General features: G+C 33.8%; 7 protein-coding genes across 13 annotated transcripts; 5 read left to right on the plus strand and 2 right to left on the minus strand.

Moving 5' to 3' along the window:
* Positions 1-2,730, plus strand: LOC136782561 (prothymosin alpha-A-like). The gene is made up of 3 exons (XM_066742072.1): positions 1-246; positions 1,686-1,876; positions 1,968-2,730. The coding sequence occupies exons 1-3, from the start codon at positions 227-229 to the stop codon at positions 2,132-2,134; spliced, it is 378 nt and encodes a 125-aa protein (XP_066598169.1). The 5' UTR covers positions 1-226; the 3' UTR covers positions 2,135-2,730.
* Positions 2,731-3,406: 676 nt separating this feature from the next.
* LOC136782581 (probable ATP-dependent RNA helicase DHX35) lies at positions 3,407-11,445 on the plus strand. 2 transcript variants are annotated; one of them, XM_066742100.1, is made up of 13 exons: positions 3,407-3,644; positions 3,756-3,970; positions 7,547-7,726; positions 8,265-8,405; positions 8,479-8,641; positions 8,735-8,896; positions 8,969-9,115; positions 9,242-9,383; positions 9,562-9,848; positions 9,925-10,230; positions 10,316-10,469; positions 10,569-11,016; positions 11,313-11,445. In XM_066742100.1, the coding sequence occupies exons 1-12, from the start codon at positions 3,614-3,616 to the stop codon at positions 10,684-10,686; spliced, it is 2,046 nt and encodes a 681-aa protein (XP_066598197.1). In that variant the 5' UTR covers positions 3,407-3,613; the 3' UTR covers positions 10,687-11,016; positions 11,313-11,445. The 2 variants fall into 2 exon arrangements, with proteins under 2 accessions (XP_066598197.1, XP_066598205.1); XM_066742108.1 differs by lacking the exons at positions 3,407-3,644; positions 3,756-3,970 and adding an exon at positions 7,382-7,474.
* Positions 4,847-6,723, plus strand: Cpes (Ceramide phosphoethanolamine synthase). Its single transcript, XM_066742122.1, has one exon. It carries the CDS (start codon positions 5,641-5,643, stop codon positions 6,721-6,723), a length of 1,083 nt encoding a protein of 360 aa, XP_066598219.1. The 5' UTR covers positions 4,847-5,640.
* Positions 11,446-11,530: 85 nt separating the features above from the next.
* Uvrag (UV-resistance associated gene) lies at positions 11,531-15,234 on the plus strand. Of its 2 annotated transcripts, XM_066742091.1 has the most exons (9): positions 11,531-11,668; positions 11,875-12,073; positions 12,191-12,781; positions 12,860-13,259; positions 13,328-13,498; positions 13,564-14,301; positions 14,389-14,493; positions 14,580-14,661; positions 14,906-15,234. In XM_066742091.1, the coding sequence occupies exons 1-9, from the start codon at positions 11,564-11,566 to the stop codon at positions 15,080-15,082; spliced, it is 2,568 nt and encodes an 855-aa protein (XP_066598188.1). In that variant the 5' UTR covers positions 11,531-11,563; the 3' UTR covers positions 15,083-15,234. The 2 variants fall into 2 exon arrangements, with proteins under 2 accessions (XP_066598188.1, XP_066598180.1); XM_066742083.1 differs by having other exon boundaries at positions 13,564-14,493.
* A 190-nt stretch (positions 15,235-15,424) lies between these two features.
* Positions 15,425-17,863, minus strand: LOC136782600 (retinol dehydrogenase 11-like). 3 transcript variants are annotated; one of them, XM_066742143.1, is made up of 5 exons: positions 17,733-17,863; positions 16,923-17,638; positions 16,618-16,853; positions 16,248-16,545; positions 15,425-16,121 (listed from the first exon to the last, which is right to left on the minus strand). In XM_066742143.1, the coding sequence occupies exons 2-5, from the start codon at positions 17,193-17,195 to the stop codon at positions 15,951-15,953; spliced, it is 978 nt and encodes a 325-aa protein (XP_066598240.1). In that variant the 5' UTR covers positions 17,196-17,638; positions 17,733-17,863; the 3' UTR covers positions 15,425-15,950. The 3 variants fall into 3 exon arrangements, with proteins under 3 accessions (XP_066598240.1, XP_066598249.1, XP_066598231.1); XM_066742152.1 differs by having other exon boundaries at positions 16,923-17,271; positions 17,347-17,818; XM_066742134.1 differs by having other exon boundaries at positions 16,923-17,818.
* Positions 17,864-17,925: 62 nt separating this feature from the next.
* Positions 17,926-19,386, plus strand: LOC136782621 (heme transporter hrg1-A-like). Of its 3 annotated transcripts, none has more exons than XM_066742193.1 (4): positions 17,926-18,574; positions 18,746-18,919; positions 19,011-19,163; positions 19,229-19,386. In XM_066742193.1, exons 1-3 carry the CDS (start codon positions 18,448-18,450, stop codon positions 19,160-19,162), a joined length of 453 nt encoding a protein of 150 aa, XP_066598290.1. In that variant the 5' UTR covers positions 17,926-18,447; the 3' UTR covers position 19,163; positions 19,229-19,386. The 3 variants fall into 3 exon arrangements, with proteins under 3 accessions (XP_066598290.1, XP_066598279.1, XP_066598270.1); XM_066742182.1 differs by having other exon boundaries at positions 17,932-18,225; positions 18,326-18,574; positions 19,011-19,386; XM_066742173.1 differs by having other exon boundaries at positions 17,932-18,574; positions 19,011-19,386.
* A 150-nt stretch (positions 19,387-19,536) lies between these two features.
* Pex11 (peroxin 11) lies at positions 19,537-21,345 on the minus strand. Its single transcript, XM_066742160.1, has 3 exons — positions 20,511-21,345; positions 20,328-20,443; positions 19,537-20,256 (listed from the first exon to the last, which is right to left on the minus strand). Exons 1-3 carry the CDS (start codon positions 20,564-20,566, stop codon positions 19,730-19,732), a joined length of 699 nt encoding a protein of 232 aa, XP_066598257.1. The 5' UTR covers positions 20,567-21,345; the 3' UTR covers positions 19,537-19,729.
* Positions 21,346-21,666: the final 321 nt, after the last annotated feature.

Below are 21,666 nucleotides of genomic sequence, written 5' to 3' on the forward strand. Positions count from 1 at the left end.
CTGCCGGCCGGCCGTAGAGACCGTAGAGTAGAAGCGAGTAGGGCGAATCAGTGTGCGAGTCTCTCTCTGCCATTTGCGCGTCGGTACGGGCCAAAGAGCGGCGGCAGTAGTGTTACTGGTGTTACTGGAATTGTACGGTGTGCTTACCGGTGCGTAGACGACGCAATCCTTAAACTTCATTCTATCTATCAGTGCTCATCCAAATAACATCAAAAACTACATTAACATGGCAGATACCGATGTTAAGTAAGTATCGATAATTATTTTTTCAGTGATTGTTATCAGGGAAAATAGAAAACTTCCCGCGGCTTCTTTCCATCTCTCTCCCTCTCTCGCCTTTTCGGCTTCACTTCGAAAATTGCCAATTTCTCACTAATTCTCTCTTTCTATCTTTCTCTTTCTCTCTCTCTGTCCCCCTCCCCCACCTCTCTCCACACGAACAAGATACGCTTTCAGTATCGATATACCCGCGTGGCCTATATTGATTTGTTTATTATTCGTGCAAAATCTACTTGACCCGTGTGTTAGTGCATACTTGGAAGAGTGCAAGAAAGAAAGAGAAAAAGAGAACGTGATGGGGGGAGGTAGGAGAGAGTTTACAGTCCCTACGTGATATTTTCAGGTGATACACATAACGCTCGTGTATATTCAGCGTTTTCGCTTGGCTTTATCGCATTACCCGTTGCTATCCGACTTTTTACCACCTTGCTATAATTTTTTTATCCATGATTTTTCTTAGAAATTAATCAACGTGGATCGGAAAGTGTTCTAACATCTTTTTTTTTTCACTATTTCAATCTTTTCACTCTTCACCAACCGTATCGCTCTCATTATATTTTAAAAACAAATCTTAGTCGTATTATCCGTTATTCATGACATGATTGTTTCTCGCCAACGACGCGTCCCGCTTTGATTTTTTTCTTTCCTACCGAGAATCATCACGGCGTTACAGGAATAGAAACGGGATTGAAGGGCATTTTGCAAAAGACTGTACACGCGCGTCTCGAAAAGAGAACGGACGAGAACGTATCGATCTGCTCTCCCCTACCGATTAGAAAATGCATATAATTAAATGTTTTCTAAATGAAAAACATTGACAATTCACGTTGATCGCGTCATTGTCGCGAGGTTGCAGGTAAAATGGAATATTGGTGACTGTATAGTGTATGGCAAAAGTATTGGCCGATAAATAGAAAAACATATGGTATCTCGTGGTGTAGCTCTGTTTTTCAAGGACCACGAGTCTTACGAGAATCCCCACGATTTGCCGCGCTGAAGCTTTCTGGATGGGTCCGGTGTGTATTCAGTTGGGTTTTTAGGCGAGGGAGGCAAGCCGCGGGGCAGGGAAGAAAAATTAACATCGATAGATGCCGCCACTGTTGGCGTCCTATCTCTGTTTCTCTCTATCCCATTGATTCATCTCGCTTTACAATCATCGTAGTAGTACTGTAGCCTGTAACCATAGCAATCGCTATAATGAAACCTTATTTGCAACGCTCAAACTCCAATGTAATAATGTATGTCTTTGTAGCAACGGTTCTTTGCATAAAAAAAATTTATAATCCATGTTATTCATTTCTTAGAAACCGCTACTAGAAATAGCATTTTGGTAACTCTTTTTGTTTGTTAATTTGCACATTAGCTGTTCAAGGTTATTTACTAAGTTGTTTACTTTATTCTTACAGAGAAACCAAAGTTGCCACTTCTCCAGAAAAGAAAGTAGTGGAGGAAGAGAAGAAGGTGGTTCAAGAAGCTGACGAGGACTCGAAAACTTCTGAGAATGGAAATGTCAAGGAGACCAAGGAAAATGGCTCCAGTGAAGAGAAAGAGTCTGATGAAAAAGAAACAGAATCCAATGAGAATGGAGACTCCACAGGTACTATATCTTTATTTGGTATAAAAACTGAAAGTAAATTGCAATTTTAAGCTACTGCATACGTAACAAAAAGTATTACAAAAATTTTCAGATGGTGCTGCTGACCATTGTTGTATAAAGAGGAAATCAACGGCGCAAGCTGATGAAACAGATGCAGCAACTGTAACAGATGGTGCGAGCCCTGAGAAAAAATCAAGACTGGAAGAAAAACCAGTGGAAAATGAAAGCAATGGAGGTGCCGAAGCTGCTACGGCCTAATACTTTTTCATCCCTATCTGCAGACCTAATCTATAGACACAATTTCAATAACTGTGCGAAGCCAGAACAGAATTACCATTTTTGAATTATTAGAAAAAAAAAAGTAAAAAAAGAAAAAAATCGATACCATTTTACCAACATAAATTCAGCATAAAAAATATGTGTGTTTATCACAATTTTGTGTGACCAATTGAGAATAGTGTTAAATGTATTATGCACACTCGTTCATGTTTCCTCTGTGCTGGCATCCACGTATTCACTTAGCGTTAAAGTTATCAAGTAAGGATACCAATAATTTTAGGAATAATATATTTCTAACTCAGCGCGTTGAAAGACGGGTGTGGTGCCTGGAATATATTCATTATTTGTGCAAAATGTTTCACCAACTAGTCGTCATTTTTTCTGATGCACAGATATATTTATAGATAGACAGTGCAAATGCAGTATCAGAGGTAGACAAAACATTATTTTTCTGTAAATCAAAATACATTCCTAAAATACAATGTAACTCTTTGTTCATTTACTTTGATGAGGAAAAAATGTTAAATGAGCGCATATTGTACAATTATAACATTAAACACACTCGTTTTATGGTATTTACTTGATTTTGTAACATTTCACCTTCTAAACTGAATTTTAAAATCAAAAAATTGTATTTAAACACCTCATTTTCATTCAGTAACTACTACTCATTGACAAAACAAAATCTGATTCTTGCCAAGGACGTTTCGTATTCTTCATGAATCGGGAGTTGTGCGTACTACCACACTATACGATTATCAGTATTCATTGATAGAAATGTTAATAAAACTTTTTTAATTTAATATAGTATCGATGCGACATGAAATTAATTTATTAACAAGAAATCTGGCAGCTAAAGGAACAAATACTGAATAAGTACTTTTTCATTGCTGTGTGAATCTATCTTGTATCATGGCAAATTGTTGTTGAACTTTGAGAAAGATAGAAACAACTGCCGATATATTTCTTTTCTTAATAAAATATTCTTAGCTGTGTGAAACTAAAAACAAAAAAAAATATGTTTGTAGAAATATAGTTAAAGATTCTACAAAATAGAATATGATGTAATATTGAAAGATTAAAGAATAAAATACTGCTAATAATAAATAAAACTTACATCTAACTATACGTCTTGTTCCCTTTACCATGACACTATTTAAATATTGAGTCTACATACTTAACCGATTCGTTTATCGCAGCAGTGAAGACGCCATCTGTAACACCAGAAAGAAATGTAACGACGTAACTCTACCTAACCTAACCAAAGTACCAAACTGCATAAACTTTATGCGAAATATGAATATCAAGAGAGACCAGTCAACAACACATTTGCTTACATTTAATTTAACGTAACATTTGATATATTATATTTAATTATTTAAATCTCGCATGGTTTAATTTCATACGTTTAAATTAAAGAATATTTTGGATAAAAGGACAATAAAAGTAACTTTCAAAATGAACTTTAAACCGATATTTACCAAACCCGGTTAGTAACCTATTAAGCATTATTGGAAATAGTTAAAAATGATAGTAAAGACTACAATCGATGAATGTTGAATATTTGTTTGTTGTGAGCCTTATTACGTTTTTTCTCCAGGTGATTCAATGTGGCAGGAAGATAAGCCTGATATTGAAGTACATTCCTCAACCCAATTTGTGTATAATGCACATAATTCTCTTGCGCTGGATATGCAAAGGAAACGATTGCCAATATACAAAAATAAGTCTCATATTATATACTTACTTGAGAAATTTCAAACATTAGTATTGGTTGGAGAAACTGGGAGTGGGAAGAGCACGCAATTACCACAGGTAAGATAAATTTAGAGCTTTCATTTATTCTACTTTTAACTACATATTCAAACAGCATAAATAGATCAGCTCTTTGACGTTAACTATTAACAAAGCAAGCTCATTATTCCCAGAGCTTATAAATATCCTTACATATTCATTTGCTATTTAAATAAATTTAAAAAGACTTAAAGTTAAGGAAAAATTCATTTAAACTGAAATTTTCTCATAATACATACTCAAAAATGGCATCTGTAAAAATGTACCGAATAAGCCTCTATCTTAATCCTAAGATTTAATTTATTATAAGGATACAAAACATACTGGTGTAATATTAAACAGTTTTTGTTCATAATAAAAACTACAGAGAAAAAATATTAAAGTAAATTGTACTTCATGTCCTCAATTGTACCATCCTATCTTTCCGTTCCCAGAAAAAGTAATTGAATTTATACTTAAAATTACTGCGTGACCATTAAAATGCACCTGAAAAAATTAATTATTTTTTCTTGGAATAAAAAGATATATCAGTACAACTGAAGACACACAGTAAAATTTAGTTTAATGTTTTCTCCATGTAGGAAAAGCAGTGTTAAAAATTTAAGTTACAAAGACAGCTTTCTAACTAGACTATGATCACTGGTGTAAAGGAGGAGCTTGAAAAAAATAAGGAAAACAAGCGGTGTTTTATCATTGATTGGGTATTAGTATATAGCGCATTTTATTTTCGCGCTGATAAAATAGGGAATGGGGATAGTGGGGATACAGGTGAGAGATAACTGTTTTTGCAGCAAAAAGAAAATGTGAGAAAGGTAGGCAGAAGGGGAGTAAAAACTGGCTTTCTGGCGAGCCGCTACAATTGCGACTTGCGAGTAGTCGCAGCTCGCTATTCGCTGGATGCGTAGTTTCATGTCCGCTCCGCTCAATATGCCGCGCTTTAAAAGTGTCCGAAGAGAATCCTTCTTCGAAAGGAAATTGTAGCCAGAGTTTATTAGTGAAGTTTTGCAATGTGAAACAAAAGAGCGATTCGAACATCTTGGAATTAAAAATGAATCAGCAGAGATAAATAAATAAATAGCCGCTAATTAACAAGTCAAATTTGGAGAAATTCGATAATTAAGTTTTCACGAATTCTGGCAGAATCTTAGGAAACTGAACTTTGAAAACTGGCTGCTTATCAGTGAGAACGTCAATCATCGATAAATACGAATGGATCAGTAAAGGGGGATAAGCAAGAAGCCTTTCCAGCATCCACCGTCCACTCCCTTAGTCATTCTCTCGTCAGTCGTGCCGCGACAAACAAAAAACTATCGCAAAGTTGGATAGTTTTAATGGAAGCAGAAACGTCGAGGAAAAGAAGTCCCGCTAGCCGCAGCAAGGATCCGGAGCGAAATTCTTGCAAGGAGTAATAAAAATAGAAAATGTAAAACCGGAAATTACCTATGGCTCTCCAGTGTGGTTTGCAGATTACGATGTAGTGGAACTGCGTTAAATTAGAAATTGTAAAAGTTGACGCGCATAAAGTTTCCTTCGCGATTGAATCGAAATGTTTATGGGAGAATAAAGAAGAATTCGTATGAAGACCTCGGATTAAATTGTAAGGAGAGGTGGTATTAGTGGAAGCTGGATAACATCGGCTGGAGGGGAAAATAGCGTGGCGCGAGTGGATTCGAAGGTCAAAGGCGTGAGAAATGAGGTCAATGGCGGTCACGAGCAAAATTCTGCTGCTCGTCGTAATCCTGTTAGTTTTGTACTTCGTGGAGATGGATTTCCTGCTGTACGCCAGGATTCAGGATCACGATGTACGACCGGAGTCTAATGGGACACCCTACCAATCCATAGTGTCCTGCGATATTAATCCTTTGTGTTACGTGACGGTGAAGAGTTTGCTATTGGACTACCCGAATCATTTCATTTTCAGTCCCTTGGCAGCATTGACGGATAACCTTCTGAGAATAAGCGATTCTTGGACTTGGGTGACACCCAATATTATTAGTGGAACGCACGTATTCATAGCTATGGCTGCAGGAAAATGCGTCTCGAGCAGTTCCTTATCGCATCGACGTTTAGGAGTGATCCTGTTCCAATTGAGGACCTGGCTGGACGATATGGACGGTCACGTGGCGAGAAAGAGGTTCAATATAACCGGAGAAAGATCCGTCGTTGGCTCTACGGGCTACCTCGTCGACGGAATCTGCGACGGTCTTGGATGCATCGCTCTTATCATCGGTGTCGGAGTCTTCCTCGCCAAAAATCCCACCAGACGAGCCGCTTACGATAAGCTACAAAATATCCCAATCTTTTCCAATTCCGATAAAACTCATTCCAATGTCAAAAATCCTGCCTTCGCGAAATCCATCACAACTATGCTCTTCGTCGCTAGCCATTTGGCCCTCAGCAGCATTGCTTGGAACAGGTATATATCCTTGTACCAGGACCTCCTGGAATCTGACCTTGACACCCCCTCCACCTACATCGAGGCGCTATGCGCCAGACAAACCGTCGTCTTCAGGAGCAACACCTTCTGGATTTTGAGCCTCTGCTGGAAACTCGTCAACTTTCACGCCACCCTCGACTACCTTCTCATAGCAATTTTCTTCGATCGAATATGGAAATATGCCAAGAGCACACGTTGGCTATATTTCTTAGTAATCATATTGCTGGTTTACGTCAGTGAGTCTCATTATTGGCGCTCCTACGCCTATGTGCATGGGGTTCCTACTTTCCTGGACGACGAACCCTACTCGTCAGTCAGTACTTTCGCCTATCGATGATGCCGAGAGGATTTTCGACCGTTCCTATATGCGGTCTCCCGCCAATCCGAGCACGCCAAATTCCATCGTACGATTCTCTTTCCTGACAACTCGTTGACCTCCACCTCCACCCCACCTCTTTTCTTACCAAACGCGTGATAAACAGTCAGAGTCTCCAAAAGCTCTAACTTGTAGCGATCTTGACTATTTCGTGCGAGAACTAGTACACCCACACTTGTACGGCTACCCTATGTCTGTTTTACTCTTAAGACTGTTATGTAAAAGAACATTGAAAAGCACAAATTTTAAGCCCAACGGACATAGATTATCTGTAATAACAAGATTAATGTTCATCGTCGTATAAATTACCTTTAACAAGAATCTTAGTTCCTTTTTAGAAACCCAACAATCTCTCCTATTTTATCGTTAATTTAATTCACGTTCCGTCATTGAAAAGAATGGTGAAAACGAGATTTTCTTGTAATTATCTCAAAGAGGACAATTGTTGATGTAAATAGGGATCACCAGGAGTAGTATAACTGTACTATTTTTTCAATGCTCTACGCAAAATATTGATTTGTCAATTTCTTAAGCATTTAGAAAAAATCGTTTCGTATCTGTAAAGGAAAAACATGAGCACTTAGTAAATTGCTAGGCACGATAAGGCAAATGAGTCGATATTTGTTATCAAAATTTTTCTTTTGCAAATGAACAAATTATAGATTTGCATGTTGCTAAATGCTGGTCAATGCGTTTGAATGCAGTTAAAAGGGTAGCGATATTTCTTTTTTTTAAATAACATAGCGAGGTCGAATGATTGTTATCTGATTCTATGATTGGATAGTATCTGATAGAAGCTGGATGGGGCTCTGACGGAAAAATAATTGGTATCACCGAGCCTAGAAGAGTAGCTGCCACTTCGTTGGCGAACCGTGTTGCTGATGAGCGTAACTGCATTCTAGGAACTGAGGTCGGCTATTCTATACGCTTCGATGATTGCACCGATCCCACCACGAAGATCAAGGTATAAAACTTCAACCACTACCGCCACTACCGATGATAATCAAATTATAGAGTTTATATATAATTAGAAATCATTTAATACAATTTTCTGTTCTAGGTAGGAGTAAATCCGACTATGGAACCATGACTATTATTCTATTTATATAGAAAGAGTTATAATTTATGTAGCACGCACCAAATGAAGTTTAGTGCTTTCTTTTTAGCTCGTGAAGATTAAATCCATTTACTTATTTCGAAATATCCTCAGCTTTTATTGTAAACGATTCATTGTTAACGATTGTTGTAGCAGAAATATAATTACGATTTATTGATACTTTGACCCGCGTAAGACACGCCTGGTCGCCTGATCGAGTCTGGAAATGCAAAACACATTAAGAAGCTTATTTTAGTTCAGTGATATTCCATTTTTTAACTAGTTGTACTGATAAAAAACAGCTGATACGAAAATGAGCTCTTAATTTGGAAAACTCGACACTCATTGGATGTATAAGCGAGATCAATTTGACCATTTTTTTTTTTTTTTTTTCATTTATATTTAGTATATGACTGAGGGAATCCTACTGCGAGAATTGATGGGCGATCCCTTATTAACCAGATATGCTGTTATAGTTCTGGACGAAGTTCATGAAAGAACACTTTTAACTGACATTATTATGGGGCTTTTGAAAAAAGTTATTAAGGTTAGTAGATTTTTTTTCTTTTTAGATGTAAAAAATTTCACTGTGTTCTAAACGCATGCTTAATTTACTCTAGAAAAGGAAGAGTCTCAAAGTTATTGTTTCCTCTGCTACGGTCGAAGCAACACAGTTGCGCGATTTTTTTAATTTGAACACAACGAAAGACTTAACAAAGGACACCTCGACAATTATGAGCGTTGAAGGAAGACAATACCCTATTAATATTTATTATGTAAAAGGTAATAAAATAAAGCGATATCTCTGCATAATCCTCAAAAAGAATTTTTTTCCAATATTTGACCTAGGAGAATTGATTGTTTTTTATTCTGCAGACCCAGTTCCGGATTATGTTAAAGCTGCTGTTGACACTGCATTGAAGATCCATGAAAACGAAGAAGAAGGTGATATTTTAGTTTTTCTAACGGGACTCGACGAAGTTGATCGTGCAGTTTCTTTGCTGTACGATCACTCTAAATTGATAAAAGAAGGAAAACGTAAGATAATACTAATAACCCTTAATTAGTTGAGTTTAAAGAAAGATTCATTTTATTTCTTTTATCCTACAGAAAAATTAATGCCACTTGCCATGTATGGATCATTACCGAATTCTGAGCAGCTTAAAGTATTTTGGAAAGCACCGAAGGATACGAGAAAAATTGTAGTTGCCACAAATATTGCTGAAACGTCTATCACTATTCCTAATATTATTTATGGTATGATTTCATAATTTTTCTTTGAATAGTCTATAAGAGTTTTGTTTTTAAATTATATTTTCTTTTAACTAATAGATTTGATTTTTACATTTTATATCATTAAACTTATTCAATAATTTTTTGCAGTGGTTGACTGTGGGTTTGTCAAACTGCCTTGGTTCGAAGCTGATGCACAAAGCAATAGTTTAATTATCTGTCCTATTTCTAAAGCATCCGCCGATCAACGTGCTGGGCGTGCGGGACGTGTACGTTCGGGAAAAGTTTACAGGTAGTTACCTAATTACAATTTTTTTTTCTTGTAGTGTCAGCTTCTATAACAGTTATCATGAAATTTATGATTTATGGGATATTTTCCATTACACTCCGACCAATGGTAAAAGCTGTACCACCCGATCTGTTGATAATTAATTAATAAGTCAAATAACAATGATAATTTCTTTCGACAGATTGTATACAGAAGAGGCATATAATGATTTGACGACAGCAACGCCACCAGAAATGCAAAGATCGGATTTATCCGTTGCGATTTTGCAGCTTAAGGCTCTAGGAATCGATAATGTGTTGCGATTCAATTTTCCATCCTCTCCTCCAAGTAAGAATCTTATTACGGGATTGGAATTGTTGTACGCGTTAGGAGCTATTGACGGAGATGGTGATTTAACTACTCACTTGGGTGTAACAATGGCAGAATTACCTCTTGAGCCAGTTTTTGCGAAAATGTTAATATCATCAGGTGAATATATGCTATTTAATTAGAATTATCGGATAACGAATCAAACCTCTTATTTATTTGTTATAAATATAAATAGGTGAAATGGGATGCTCGGAAGAAATCACTACAATTTTGGCTATGCTACAAGTACAAAACGTTTTTATACGCCCAGCTGGGGGACAGGCAGCTATAAAAGCTAGAATTGCGCACAGGAAATTTGAAGTGGAAGAAGGAGACTTGATAACATACTTGAATGTATATACAGCCTATGAAAAGTACAAGACTCACAGCTGGTGTCAGTCACAGTTCTTAAACATGAAAGCCTTAAAGCGTGCTACTGAAATTCGAACTCAAATGAAACGAATGATGAAGAAGTTAAATATTCCTTTATTATCTTGTAATGGTAAGTGCGTGCGAATTCTACTTAGTTTCTATTTAAATTTGTTAGTTTTAATAATTATAACTTTTCTATTTTTTTATATTATCAGGTAATCTAACAGTCATTCTCAGGTGTATAACGTCAGGTCTTTTTCCAAAAGCAGCTTACTTACATTATACAGGTGTGTATAAGTCTGTAAGGGGAAATAAGGATTTGTACATTCATCAAAATAGCTGTTTATATACGCTTCAACAGCCTCAGTGGTTAGTATATAAGATTTTAATCATATATTTAAACTAAGACACAGTATATATTACATATTATATAGACGATCGATGTATGAACTTTGTTCTCAATTTTAGGATTTTGTTCAGTGAAATCTTGCAAACAAATAAAATATACATGCGGGAGTTAACGGTGATACAACCCGAATGGCTATTGGAGCTGGCTCCTCATTTTTATGAAAGAACTTCGATTTGAAGTATCTGAATAAATTAAACTATTGTAAATATTAATGTACATATGTATATTTATAGCTTCATTTTTATACAAAAAAAAGTCATTATATTTATAAGATGTCTTGTAAATATGTAAACTAACAGATTTGTTGAGTTGAAGCAATTAAAGTTATATATTGTATAAAAAAAAAACTAATTATAAATAAATGAGACAGTCATAGAGATATGAGACTATCACAAAAGACTTCGATCAGGGTAATGCAGGGTAAGGTGGGTAAGGTTAAGCTGGTTAAGTCAAAATTAATGTTCGCGCATGTGCATAAGATCTGGCAACGCTGAATTACAACACGAGGTTAGATTTCTGCGACAAATAACAAAGTTTATATTATTTGCAAATGTATCACGAATATTTATATTAAAAAAGAGAATCTATACACTAAAAACTTGTCTTTTTATAAAGTAGCAACACTCGTTCGAACTTTGGAGGTTATATCTTGAAGAATTTAATCAATGACAGCTCAGTATTTATTGCAACTGTCAGATAAACTCAGCTCGGTTAAACTTGAACGAAATATCCTTGTAAAAATAATTAAATATTTTAAAAAACATGATATAAGGTTTATACGAATTTTGTTAATTTTTTGCTAGGGCTTAGAGGTTACAGCGTGAAGAATTTAATCTGATCAATGACAGCATTGACAGCACCAGTAGTATCAACTGTCAGAAAAACTCATATACAACTTGAACGTATGCATATCATTGCATATCGAAAACTGATAACCTACATACCAATAAGATTTCACGGATATATGTTAATTTGCTGAGCTGTAACAGTTTAATCCTCAAACGACATTCATTGATTTCATGGTAACTTTTATAAAGTATTATGACACAAAAAAATGGACGTGTCAGAAATGCGAAAACTCGTTAAAGATTTGGATTTGACGTTTCAACCACGTATCGCTCCACGATACAAAACTTGGCTACCATTAGCTACACAGCAGGTAACTCCATTAAATTTATTATTATCTGATCAATCATCTAACTTTAAATTGAATCTTTTTCATGTTAGTTTGTATTTAGTAAAGCAGTTTTCTTAAGTATAAAGTATTTTAGTTTCAGCGATGTTTATAATTATCCATAAACTATATTTTAATTACAGTAACATGATTTACGGTGCATAAAGAATCATTCTCTTTGTAATTTTTAGTTGCGTCTCAGAAGTTTAATTCAAATAATTGGACACAAATTACAAACTACACCCAAGTCATGTTGGTTTTATTATACGCTACATAGGACAAGCATGTCTTCACCATTCTACACAAGCGAGCTGAATGACAAAGTTAGTCCAAAATGGCATAGTCTTGAAGTGCCTACTGTGTATGCCACAGGCTACTCACTTACTAATGGTAAGCATTGTTTACATTTAAACTTATTTTGATCTTAAGCAATACAAATAATTAAAATTATTTCTTCAACAAAAATATAGTCTATATTATTTATAATATATATTTGATACCATACAGAAGTCATACTGAGGCTGTGGAAAAGAACTGACACAAATGATACTTCCGCAGATGTTACTGTATTTACATGGGGCATATCTTTCACTGGTTTAGCATATATTGGCTCTAAATTGCCAAATAATTTAGAAAACGTGCTTAGAGAAAAATCTATCATATTTCATTTCCATGGAGGATTTTTTACACCAGTATATTGTTTTCTCACACCACCAGATATGAAGAAACATTTAAGCTTCAGTGTTCCTGCTTCAGAAGTAAAAGATAGTTATACTGTAAATAAACTTACAAGCTTGCGAAGTAAAATGCAAGCACTAAAGCAACAAACGGAATCTGTACAAGCCCTTAGAATAAAAATTGCTTCTGGAGAGGATATTCAACAAACGCCAAAATATCCACAGTCGTTTTTAAATAAATTGTTTCAGCCTAGAAAAGTGAATAAAGAGAAAAAAGCTGAAATTTTAAATGTAAAGAAAGAGTTAGAAGTAGCAAGGTTCAGAACCAGGCTCCTCGAGCAAGAAAGATCAAGAAAAATGGGAGAATTACGGGTATTAAATCAATTACATCATAGTATTATGGATAAGAATCAGGATTGTGGTAAAGTATACGTTTTTTAACATCATTTCAGCTAATTCATGTAAGATAAGCAATAGTTCAAAATATATTTTTATGCAGATTCTGAGCTTATGGAGAAATATAGAGTTCTTAGTAGGGATATCGAGAGGTTGCAAGACTGGCGCCAGGGTCATTTGGATAAACGAGAAGCTTTCCTACAGACCACCTGCAAACTTGCATTTCGGCGATGCGAATTAATTTCGGAGCTACGTTCAATTTATCCAATTAAAGAAGAGTTAGATGGAAAGTACACAATAACCAATGTTCATTTACCCAATAGCGAAGATTTAGACTCATCTAATGATACTCAAATCGCGGTAGCTCTTGGATACGTTGCTCATACAACACAAATGATTGCTACTTTTCTAAACGTACCAACCAGATATCCTATCATACATTATGGATCCCGTAGCAAGATCGTAGACCATCTTGTAGAAAATATTTCCGACAGTGATAGACAGTAAGAATTCTTTTACCTGATTTTATCTGATTGACCTTTTGAATATTCTGATTCAAATTTTATTGCAGATTCCCATTGTTTGCTAGAAGTAAAGATAAGTTACATTTTCGTTACGCAGTTTATTTATTAAATAAAAATATAGCGCAAATAAGGTGGTATTGTGGCCTTCCTACAACAGACTTAAGACCTACTCTTTCCAATTTGACCGGTTTAATAAATCTCAAGCCTCGTCCGTCAAAGTAAGTGTACAGCATTTTTCGACATATAATTATTAGAAACGCTAAAACTTTTTTATAATCTTCAGGTTAGATAACTCTGCACGCACTTTGTCCGCATCTTCATTAGAAATGGAAATGAATAATGACCGAGGATGTATGCACCAAAACGTGCTAACAACACAAAGAATGATATTCGAGAAACAACATCCAGCACGTTCAATGCTACAACTGAAAATTATCAAGTCAGGCTTGGGCTCTTCATTGGATCAGGGTTTAAACAGACCTGTCGAATCTTGTTTATCTAGTCAATTAAAGCGTATTTCAAAGTCTCAGGAAATCGATAATACTTTGGAATTGCATAAAGACGAGATAAGTAATAGTAGTAGTGAAACTTTAAATAGCACGTTCCATAATGGCGAAAGCAGAGCCGATGATAAATTCATTCAAATACCTAAAGAAACAATAGACAATGATATAGAAATAACGATACCAACATCAGTTTCGAAATCTAGGCACGCTGATGATTTAGACAGCTCTGGAAGCGCAAAAAATAGAAGTTCCAATTCCATAAGCAGCTGCGAAATGGCACTTAGCTTTTGTCAAGCCGAAGGGGACAGCATTACAATTGGAAATTCGAGTAAAGAAACTATAGGCGGTAATTTCACCAATGAAATCCTACAAAAATCCGATTCGGTGGATAGTGCAGTGCCGAAAAAAGGAGAGTCTACTCCAATAAAGAAAACTTTAGGATGTAGTACATCAAATATTTGTGATATAGAAAGGCTATTGACAAACGAACAAAATCAACCAGGCGATGTTGGACGGTATAGTATTACAGAAGGCTCGACTAATGATAGAATACAATTGGATAATTTATGCTTGTCCTATAATATTATGAGATGTACTTATAGCGAAGCTGCAGAAAGACAGAGGACAGATTCTGATGCTAGTTACTCGGAAGAATATCGTTTAACGTTGTTACCGACTTTCCAAGATCAATATAAATCCGAAACCAGGTAAGTGTGTCTGATGTTACAATTAGTAACATACTTTATTTGCACACTACATCGAAACATTGAGAAACAATTGTTGCTCAATGTAGGCCAGTCGAAGATCTTCAATTTTTATCCAAGGAATGTTCAGAGGTCAATGAGAACAACTTATGCTCCGAGAAAAATTTAAAGGTATATCTTCACCGTTATTTTTCTAATTTTTAAATGTACATTCATACGAATATTTGCGACTCACCATTGCTGTATTAAAGTAGTCTTTCTTTCTTTTATTTTCCTAGAAACTTTCAGTTTAATTTAGGCAATTCGTAAAATTATTAACAGATTAAAAATGATCACATTTGTCATTCCAACAGATACGCATTAATCTATCTTAAAAGTACACTAACATGAAGTTTTAATAGTCAAATTTTTTTAGGAGGAAAATCCAAGTACCTGTACAAACGATAAACAAAGTGATGATAAGCAGTGTGACTTCCGAACTTCTAGCGAGTATATGGATTTGATCAAGCGTAGCTCCGAAAATGTGTATGCTCGTACTGAAGCATTAGCGAATAAGAAATCTAGTTTCAAAGTTATGAGACCCCGGTTATAGGAATTTACTAATGAATTAGTAATACCTATCGTCACATTCATTAAAATGAAGGTTATTAGACGACACTGTATGAATAGTTTAAGTAGTCTCAGTTTGCATTATACTACAAGAAATATGGAAATTTCGTAACAATGATATCAAAATAATGTTATAAGTATGATATTTTGCGTATTTTAAACTGAAACTATATTATGAATTGTTCTCATCAGAAACTGGCCATTCTATACTTGACGTTTTATAATCACGGATTAATGCAAAGGCATATCTGTGCATAAGTAATCGAGATTGAAATCTTGAAAGTCTTTCATTGCACTTAAAAATAGACGTTACAAAGTGTACATATCTAGTTTGATAATTTATATTTTCTTCATTTTTACAGAGAATATATATATATATAATAAAAAATTAGTCTACGTTACATTTTTTTCTCAGGCTTATTATATACGAAAAGTAACGATATTGGAGGAACAAGAAAGATTGTGGCACAATATCGAAAAATTTATGTACGTTCATGCAATTGAGGTATTTGAAAGGTACTGTATATTGTATATTAATTCTATCTATAGAACGACTGCTCGTATAATGTAAATATCGTAGTAAATGAAATTTAATGCCATTCAACAGGTTTTTCATTTATTATCTAACTCCATATGTTTAATTATAAAGTTTTATAGCATTTTAATGCTGCTAATAAATTTTAATTAAGAGCTGTGTTCAAATAGTGCCAGAACAATCCTATCTTTACTCTAAAATTTTTGGACATAGCATTTTACTATATTATTTTGTGTTTCGAATGAAGCACATATAAAAATAAAGCTATAACAGCAGCTTATATAATAAATACTACCTGTACAATTAACATAATTTATTATTCAGTTTGGTTTAAACCAGTCAGTTTTTCGCTGATCTCCCAAAGTTTTGATGCTACTTCTGGGTCTAATTCTTTCTCTAAAGGATAGACTTTACAGTCACGGTATATTTTTCCGTTTTCACTTGACAAGGAAGAATCTGTTGCACAATGCAGCACAGTTTGTGAACCCTACATGAAAAAATGCATTTAGATGAAGATGTATTTCCCAAAATGGTTCAAATAAAGTTGAACCTCATTGTTTTGCAAGAAAACTGTAAGTGTAAATAGTTAATTAAATATTCTGATAATTATTACCTGATTGGCAGTGCGTAAGAATAATAATGCAACAGGAGAAAATATAATATAATGGAACCAGCTTCTTCTTACATGTCTAAATAAACCAGTGTAAGTAAATCCAGGACACACCATATAAACAGAAACACTACTATCCTTTACTCTTCTTGCTAATTCATTGGCAAAATAAGCATTTGCTAACTTTGAGTTACAATAAGCAGGATTCATACGAGTTTGAGGAATATAATCTTTTTCACCATTCAAATTTGAGAAATCAATAGTTCCAGATTTAAGCAGAGTTGAGGTTACAATAACAATTCTGAAAATAAAGTTATTAAGACAAAATTTTCTTTTTATGTTAATTATTAGTATCTCTAAATAGAGAAAATACCTGCTGGGTGCAGATTGCTTGAGAGTATTCAATAGCAGGTTAGTAAGAACAAAGTGACCTAAATGATTTACTCCAAAATGAATCTCGAAACCATCCAATGTTAATGCATGCTCCTTTGATGGTACATATACTCCAGCATTATTTATTAGTACATGTATTTCTTTAAAGTTTTTTTGAACTTTATCAGCAAATTCTCTGATAGACTTTAATGAAGCAAGATCTAATTCCATTGGAACCTGTAAATTAAAAATATTTTAATTACTAAATAACTGTTCAAGATAGCATATAATTATAAAATACAATACCATTTCTCCTGAAGATATTCTCTGGCGAATTTGAGTTATTGCGTTTCTTGCCTTCTCCAAATCTCTACAGGCCATAATAACAGTAGCATTGCGGCTTACCAGTTCCTTCACAGTTTCTTTTCCAATACCAGAATTTCCACCTGTTACTATGAACACACGTCCTTCTAAATTGCTTTTACTTTTGCATTTTCCCCAAGTATGTTCTCTGCATTTTCTGAGCAATCCAATAATTGCAATTACTGGAAAGAGAATGTAACACCATGAAGATACCATGTTCACTTGAATTTGTTAAACGCTTTATTGCTTTGGACAATTTTTATATTTATATACAATCCTTCCAATAGTCAAACTATGATACATAAAAATATAGGTTATTAAATTCTGTGTCATCACTTGATAGTAAAAGCACTTTTCACATTTTTACATTAAATTTTCTTTTGGCAATGTAATTTCCATACGTCGTAGACAATTTTTTATCAGCATTCTTTTGTATTTAAAAATAGACTATGATTGAGCAAAGCAACGACACCTCTGCATCTCATGTTTATACATCCATTTCCCTTGCCCTCTCCAAATGTCTCCAATATGTTGGAAGCTCTTTTTTAGCTCACAGAGTCACACGTACTCCAGACGATACACACTGAGCACACTGATATGTATACACGGCATTGCCGCACTTCCAAGTGACTTCCAAGTTCCAACTTTCCAAGCCAATACTGCCAACAAATCCAACAATGCCAACAATATAGGCGTATTCCACTTAAGGCCCAAAACGCTCATAATGTCTCATAATGTAATAGTTCACGTTACACGTATTATATATTGTGGGCGTTATTGGCCTTAAGTGGAATGCGCCCTATGCCAACTATTCTACACACTGTCCACCAGTCCACACTGACACTAACGGACTACAGGACTTAATTATTCCTTCCCTCTATACAATAATACACCTACACTACTGTACATATGTAAATATATTAACACTTCTCCATACTATACATATATTACACGACAAGTTAAATTGAATCAATGAGAAAATTTAAAATTTTGAATGCTTCGTCTAATCGACCATTGTTATAGATGTTAAATGATTTTTTTATTATTGATGTATTTTAATATTCCCATATGGTATACAATATTGTTCTTTATTTATATAACATATAATACATAAATAAATATGTATATCTTATCTGACCCCACACTCATACTTTCATACATACTACACAACTGGTAGACACAAACATATACTGAATTTTATCTGTTAATTATTTAAAAAAATGTTTATCTTAATTAGTAAACATTGGTAATATATGTATATGTTATGTTATAAATAATATTTTATAATATCTCAAAGATCTTAATACTCTATTACTATTTTGTACACATGAACGGTATGGATTTAGCTGAGCTCAGCAGCTGTAGTATGTAAACGTATAAGTCAGTAAAAAAGAAAAATAGGTAAGTGGCTGGTAAAAGAGACGGATTAAGAGAGTAAAAGCTACAGGTGAATCAAATTCATAGCAAAATGTTGCGGAACGTACTTTTGCATTTAATTATTAGCTTTACCGGTATAATTATTGGCATATCTGCATTCTTCGTTTTCTTTGTTGGTTATGGAAATCATGATGTTGGTTTTTGGTCACTTTTGTCAGGTTTGTTTAATCATAGTTTTATATTATTCTAGTAGAGTCAAATCTGGACTCTTTGTTACATTGAATAATTATTGTTTAAATTAAGTATTTTCAGTATACATTTTTTTAAACACCTTTAATCATTATAATAATTTTTATTAAAGGATACTCATTTTTTTATTTTGATATTAGGTATCTTGGCAGCAGTTTGCTTACACCTGCATTGGGTAAAAGGCAAAGATACCTTGGAAAGATGGCATACAACAGTAACATTAAGGAATTTAAATGTTGTTGGTTTTATCAGTGCTGTTATTGGTTTTGGTGCACTGATCTGGTATATCTTCCTTACTTTTTACTATAAAATCCGTAAGTACAGTTTTACGTTTTAAGATTCTCTTAAATAATATAATCATTCTACATTTTTTTGAGCAACTCTTTATCTTTATCTTTTATTTAGCTATCCATCCTATCTCTGAAAGTACCGCAATATCTGCTGTATGGTCAATGATATGTGGAAAATGGGGAATTTTTCTAATGATTTACTCGGATAAATATGAGATTATTATTCGAGATGGATCATCTCCCATTCTTGGAGACAATCATGCCTAATGTAAAAAATAGAACTTAAGCGTGTAAGAAATATTATCAACTTGCTACAGTAGATCTTTTTTTTAGAACACATCTGTCAGTGTAAGCTGGATAGATGAGCAATTTTTACATGGAAAAAATTAAATTTAATGTTTTGTAAAATTTTTGTATTTTTCTATCCCATATTTAAAGTTATAAAAAATGGTAGAATCTATAATTTATAAATGATATGCAATCAATTGTGATATCACAGTATATTTTTACATTTACCAAAATTATGCTAGTATACAATTTTTATACAACCTTTAGAAGTTAAGCGTTTAAAATACATTATATTATAGTTTATTTTATAGTATAGAATTTGCCACTTTTTGAATACATATACTGAGAAAAAATTTTGGAAATTACTATAAATATAACATACTTTTAAGTCAATTATTACAGGTATATTATCTTCAATACAACCCTTCCCTTAGATACATAATTTTATATCAAAAATATAACTAATGACAAATGGAAGGCAATATAAATATATATTATGTACAAATTTTCTTTCATTTGTACTCATCTATATTATTTACTTGTTTGTTAAGACGGCGTTAATTTGTAAAATGGATAAACAATAGTATATAGTCCTATCATTGAAGACAATAAGCCCAGCATACCAATAGTCCCAGGTGTCAATTTTGTGTAACCTAATGCAGTTAAAGGAATGAACAAATCACATCCATTTCTAGCAGTATCCATTAGAATTTCTTTATGATCCCTTAAGCAAATAGCACCAAATTGCTTAAAAGTATTGTATTTTGAAAATACTGTGTTTCTTGAGAGGGTTGCTTTATTTTCATACTCCAAAATTTTTAAAATTTCATAAAAATCTCTTGAAAGATTCATAATAATAGACATTAACCAGTATTTATTGGCTGTATGACTCCACTTTTCTATGTTTACTCTTGTAATTCCTACCCTTCCAAGCCAAATAATATGATCTGCTAATAAAAACAAAGCATTTGATATTTTTGCTAATATCAAGGTAACTCTTATTGTCAAATCAGGATACTTCATAAGTTTTAAAGCAGAATACAAGCTATCTAGAAATCTTCCAAAGCGCAGCACTGAAAAAATAAATGATTTAATAAAATAATGTCTGTGCTGTTTGATGAAATATAATTAAAACTTTTATTACATTTTCTGAATGAACTAAAAGTGTATTCAAGGCTTCTCAAAACATCTACAGAACGTCTTGTATTTTCTGCACTCTGCATATAATACCATCCAGCACGACTACCATATTGTAGGAGCCTAAAATATGACCAGAAATATAATAAATCTCAATCTATGATGAAAGCATTGCATTATTTATAATTACCTTATAATTTTATCCCTTCCACTTGTTTGCTCATTTAATTTTACTATTATGTCCATTGTTATTTCGCAAGTTCAGCAATTTTTTAATATGTTTTGATATTGATTTATAAATAAAAATGTCTAATAATCAATATTTACAAAATTCACTTTGGTTTGCCACTATACTGTAAGCTCTTTCCCTAAACAGTTATTTTAATGACCTGCAAAAACTGTCATGTCACTTATCGCTTTTCGTTTAATAGCTTTTATAAGTTCATTTTCGGTATTAAAGATAGACTCGATTTAATTTTAATCTTATTATTGCTGCCATGAAATGGTATTTTTAAATCCACTGATTTTTATCTTTTTTAAGAATTATTACTTGTTACGTTGTTACGAGTAATAAAGATACGCCACTGTAATTTAGATTTTTTTTTTATTTAATATAGCTCATGCAATTACCACTCACATCACATCGCTATTGAGAAATTCAAAATTAACATAAAAGTTATTTTGAAGAATTACAATGGTTACAAATTCCAAATACAAGCCGATGTTACCGAGCATGATGCCAAAATTGACGCTTTTGTAGCAAAACACCCGAGTGGAAGGGGATACATGCACATAACAAAGTACACAAGTAAGTCTAATCTACACGAGATACGTCAGATACGTGAATGAATTTAATTCCAAAAGCACCAAATCTGGCATCACTGGATGCAGGAGAAGAGTTTAAGCGTCGCAGCTGTAATTTAGTTCTTTAATCTATCACCAGGTGGCTCCTCATTATGAGTGCTTTTATCACCAGCGGCGCAGATGATTGACCCTGCCATCAAATATCGCCGTCCGTTATCATCCACCTTACTCTGTAATATCGGTATATGGTGTCCTGTTAAGCGAAGTTAAACGATTTTAAATTATGCTCCATATACAAAAATTCGTTTTCCCAAAATTGCACATTTTCTTAAATGAAATTTTTCATTGATATTATCTTGAATCTTCTTAAGTTCTTTGTAAAAATGATTTCAAATTTAATTGCTCAAGGGGTGGGTAGGAGAATGACCTAAAGATAAAATGTCCTAACGATAAAATGACCTAAAAACGCTAACTTCACGTTGGTTAAAAGCCGGTATTGCAGATTACCGACCGAAACGTCCGAATTTCCTAAATTTGAGTAG

The sequence above is a fragment of the Prorops nasuta genome, unplaced genomic scaffold, assembly GCF_024137725.1.
Source record: "Prorops nasuta isolate Cenicafe-Biocafe unplaced genomic scaffold, Cenicafe_Pnas_1.2 PNAS00002, whole genome shotgun sequence".
Classification (NCBI taxonomy): Eukaryota; Metazoa; Arthropoda; class Insecta; order Hymenoptera; family Bethylidae; genus Prorops; species Prorops nasuta.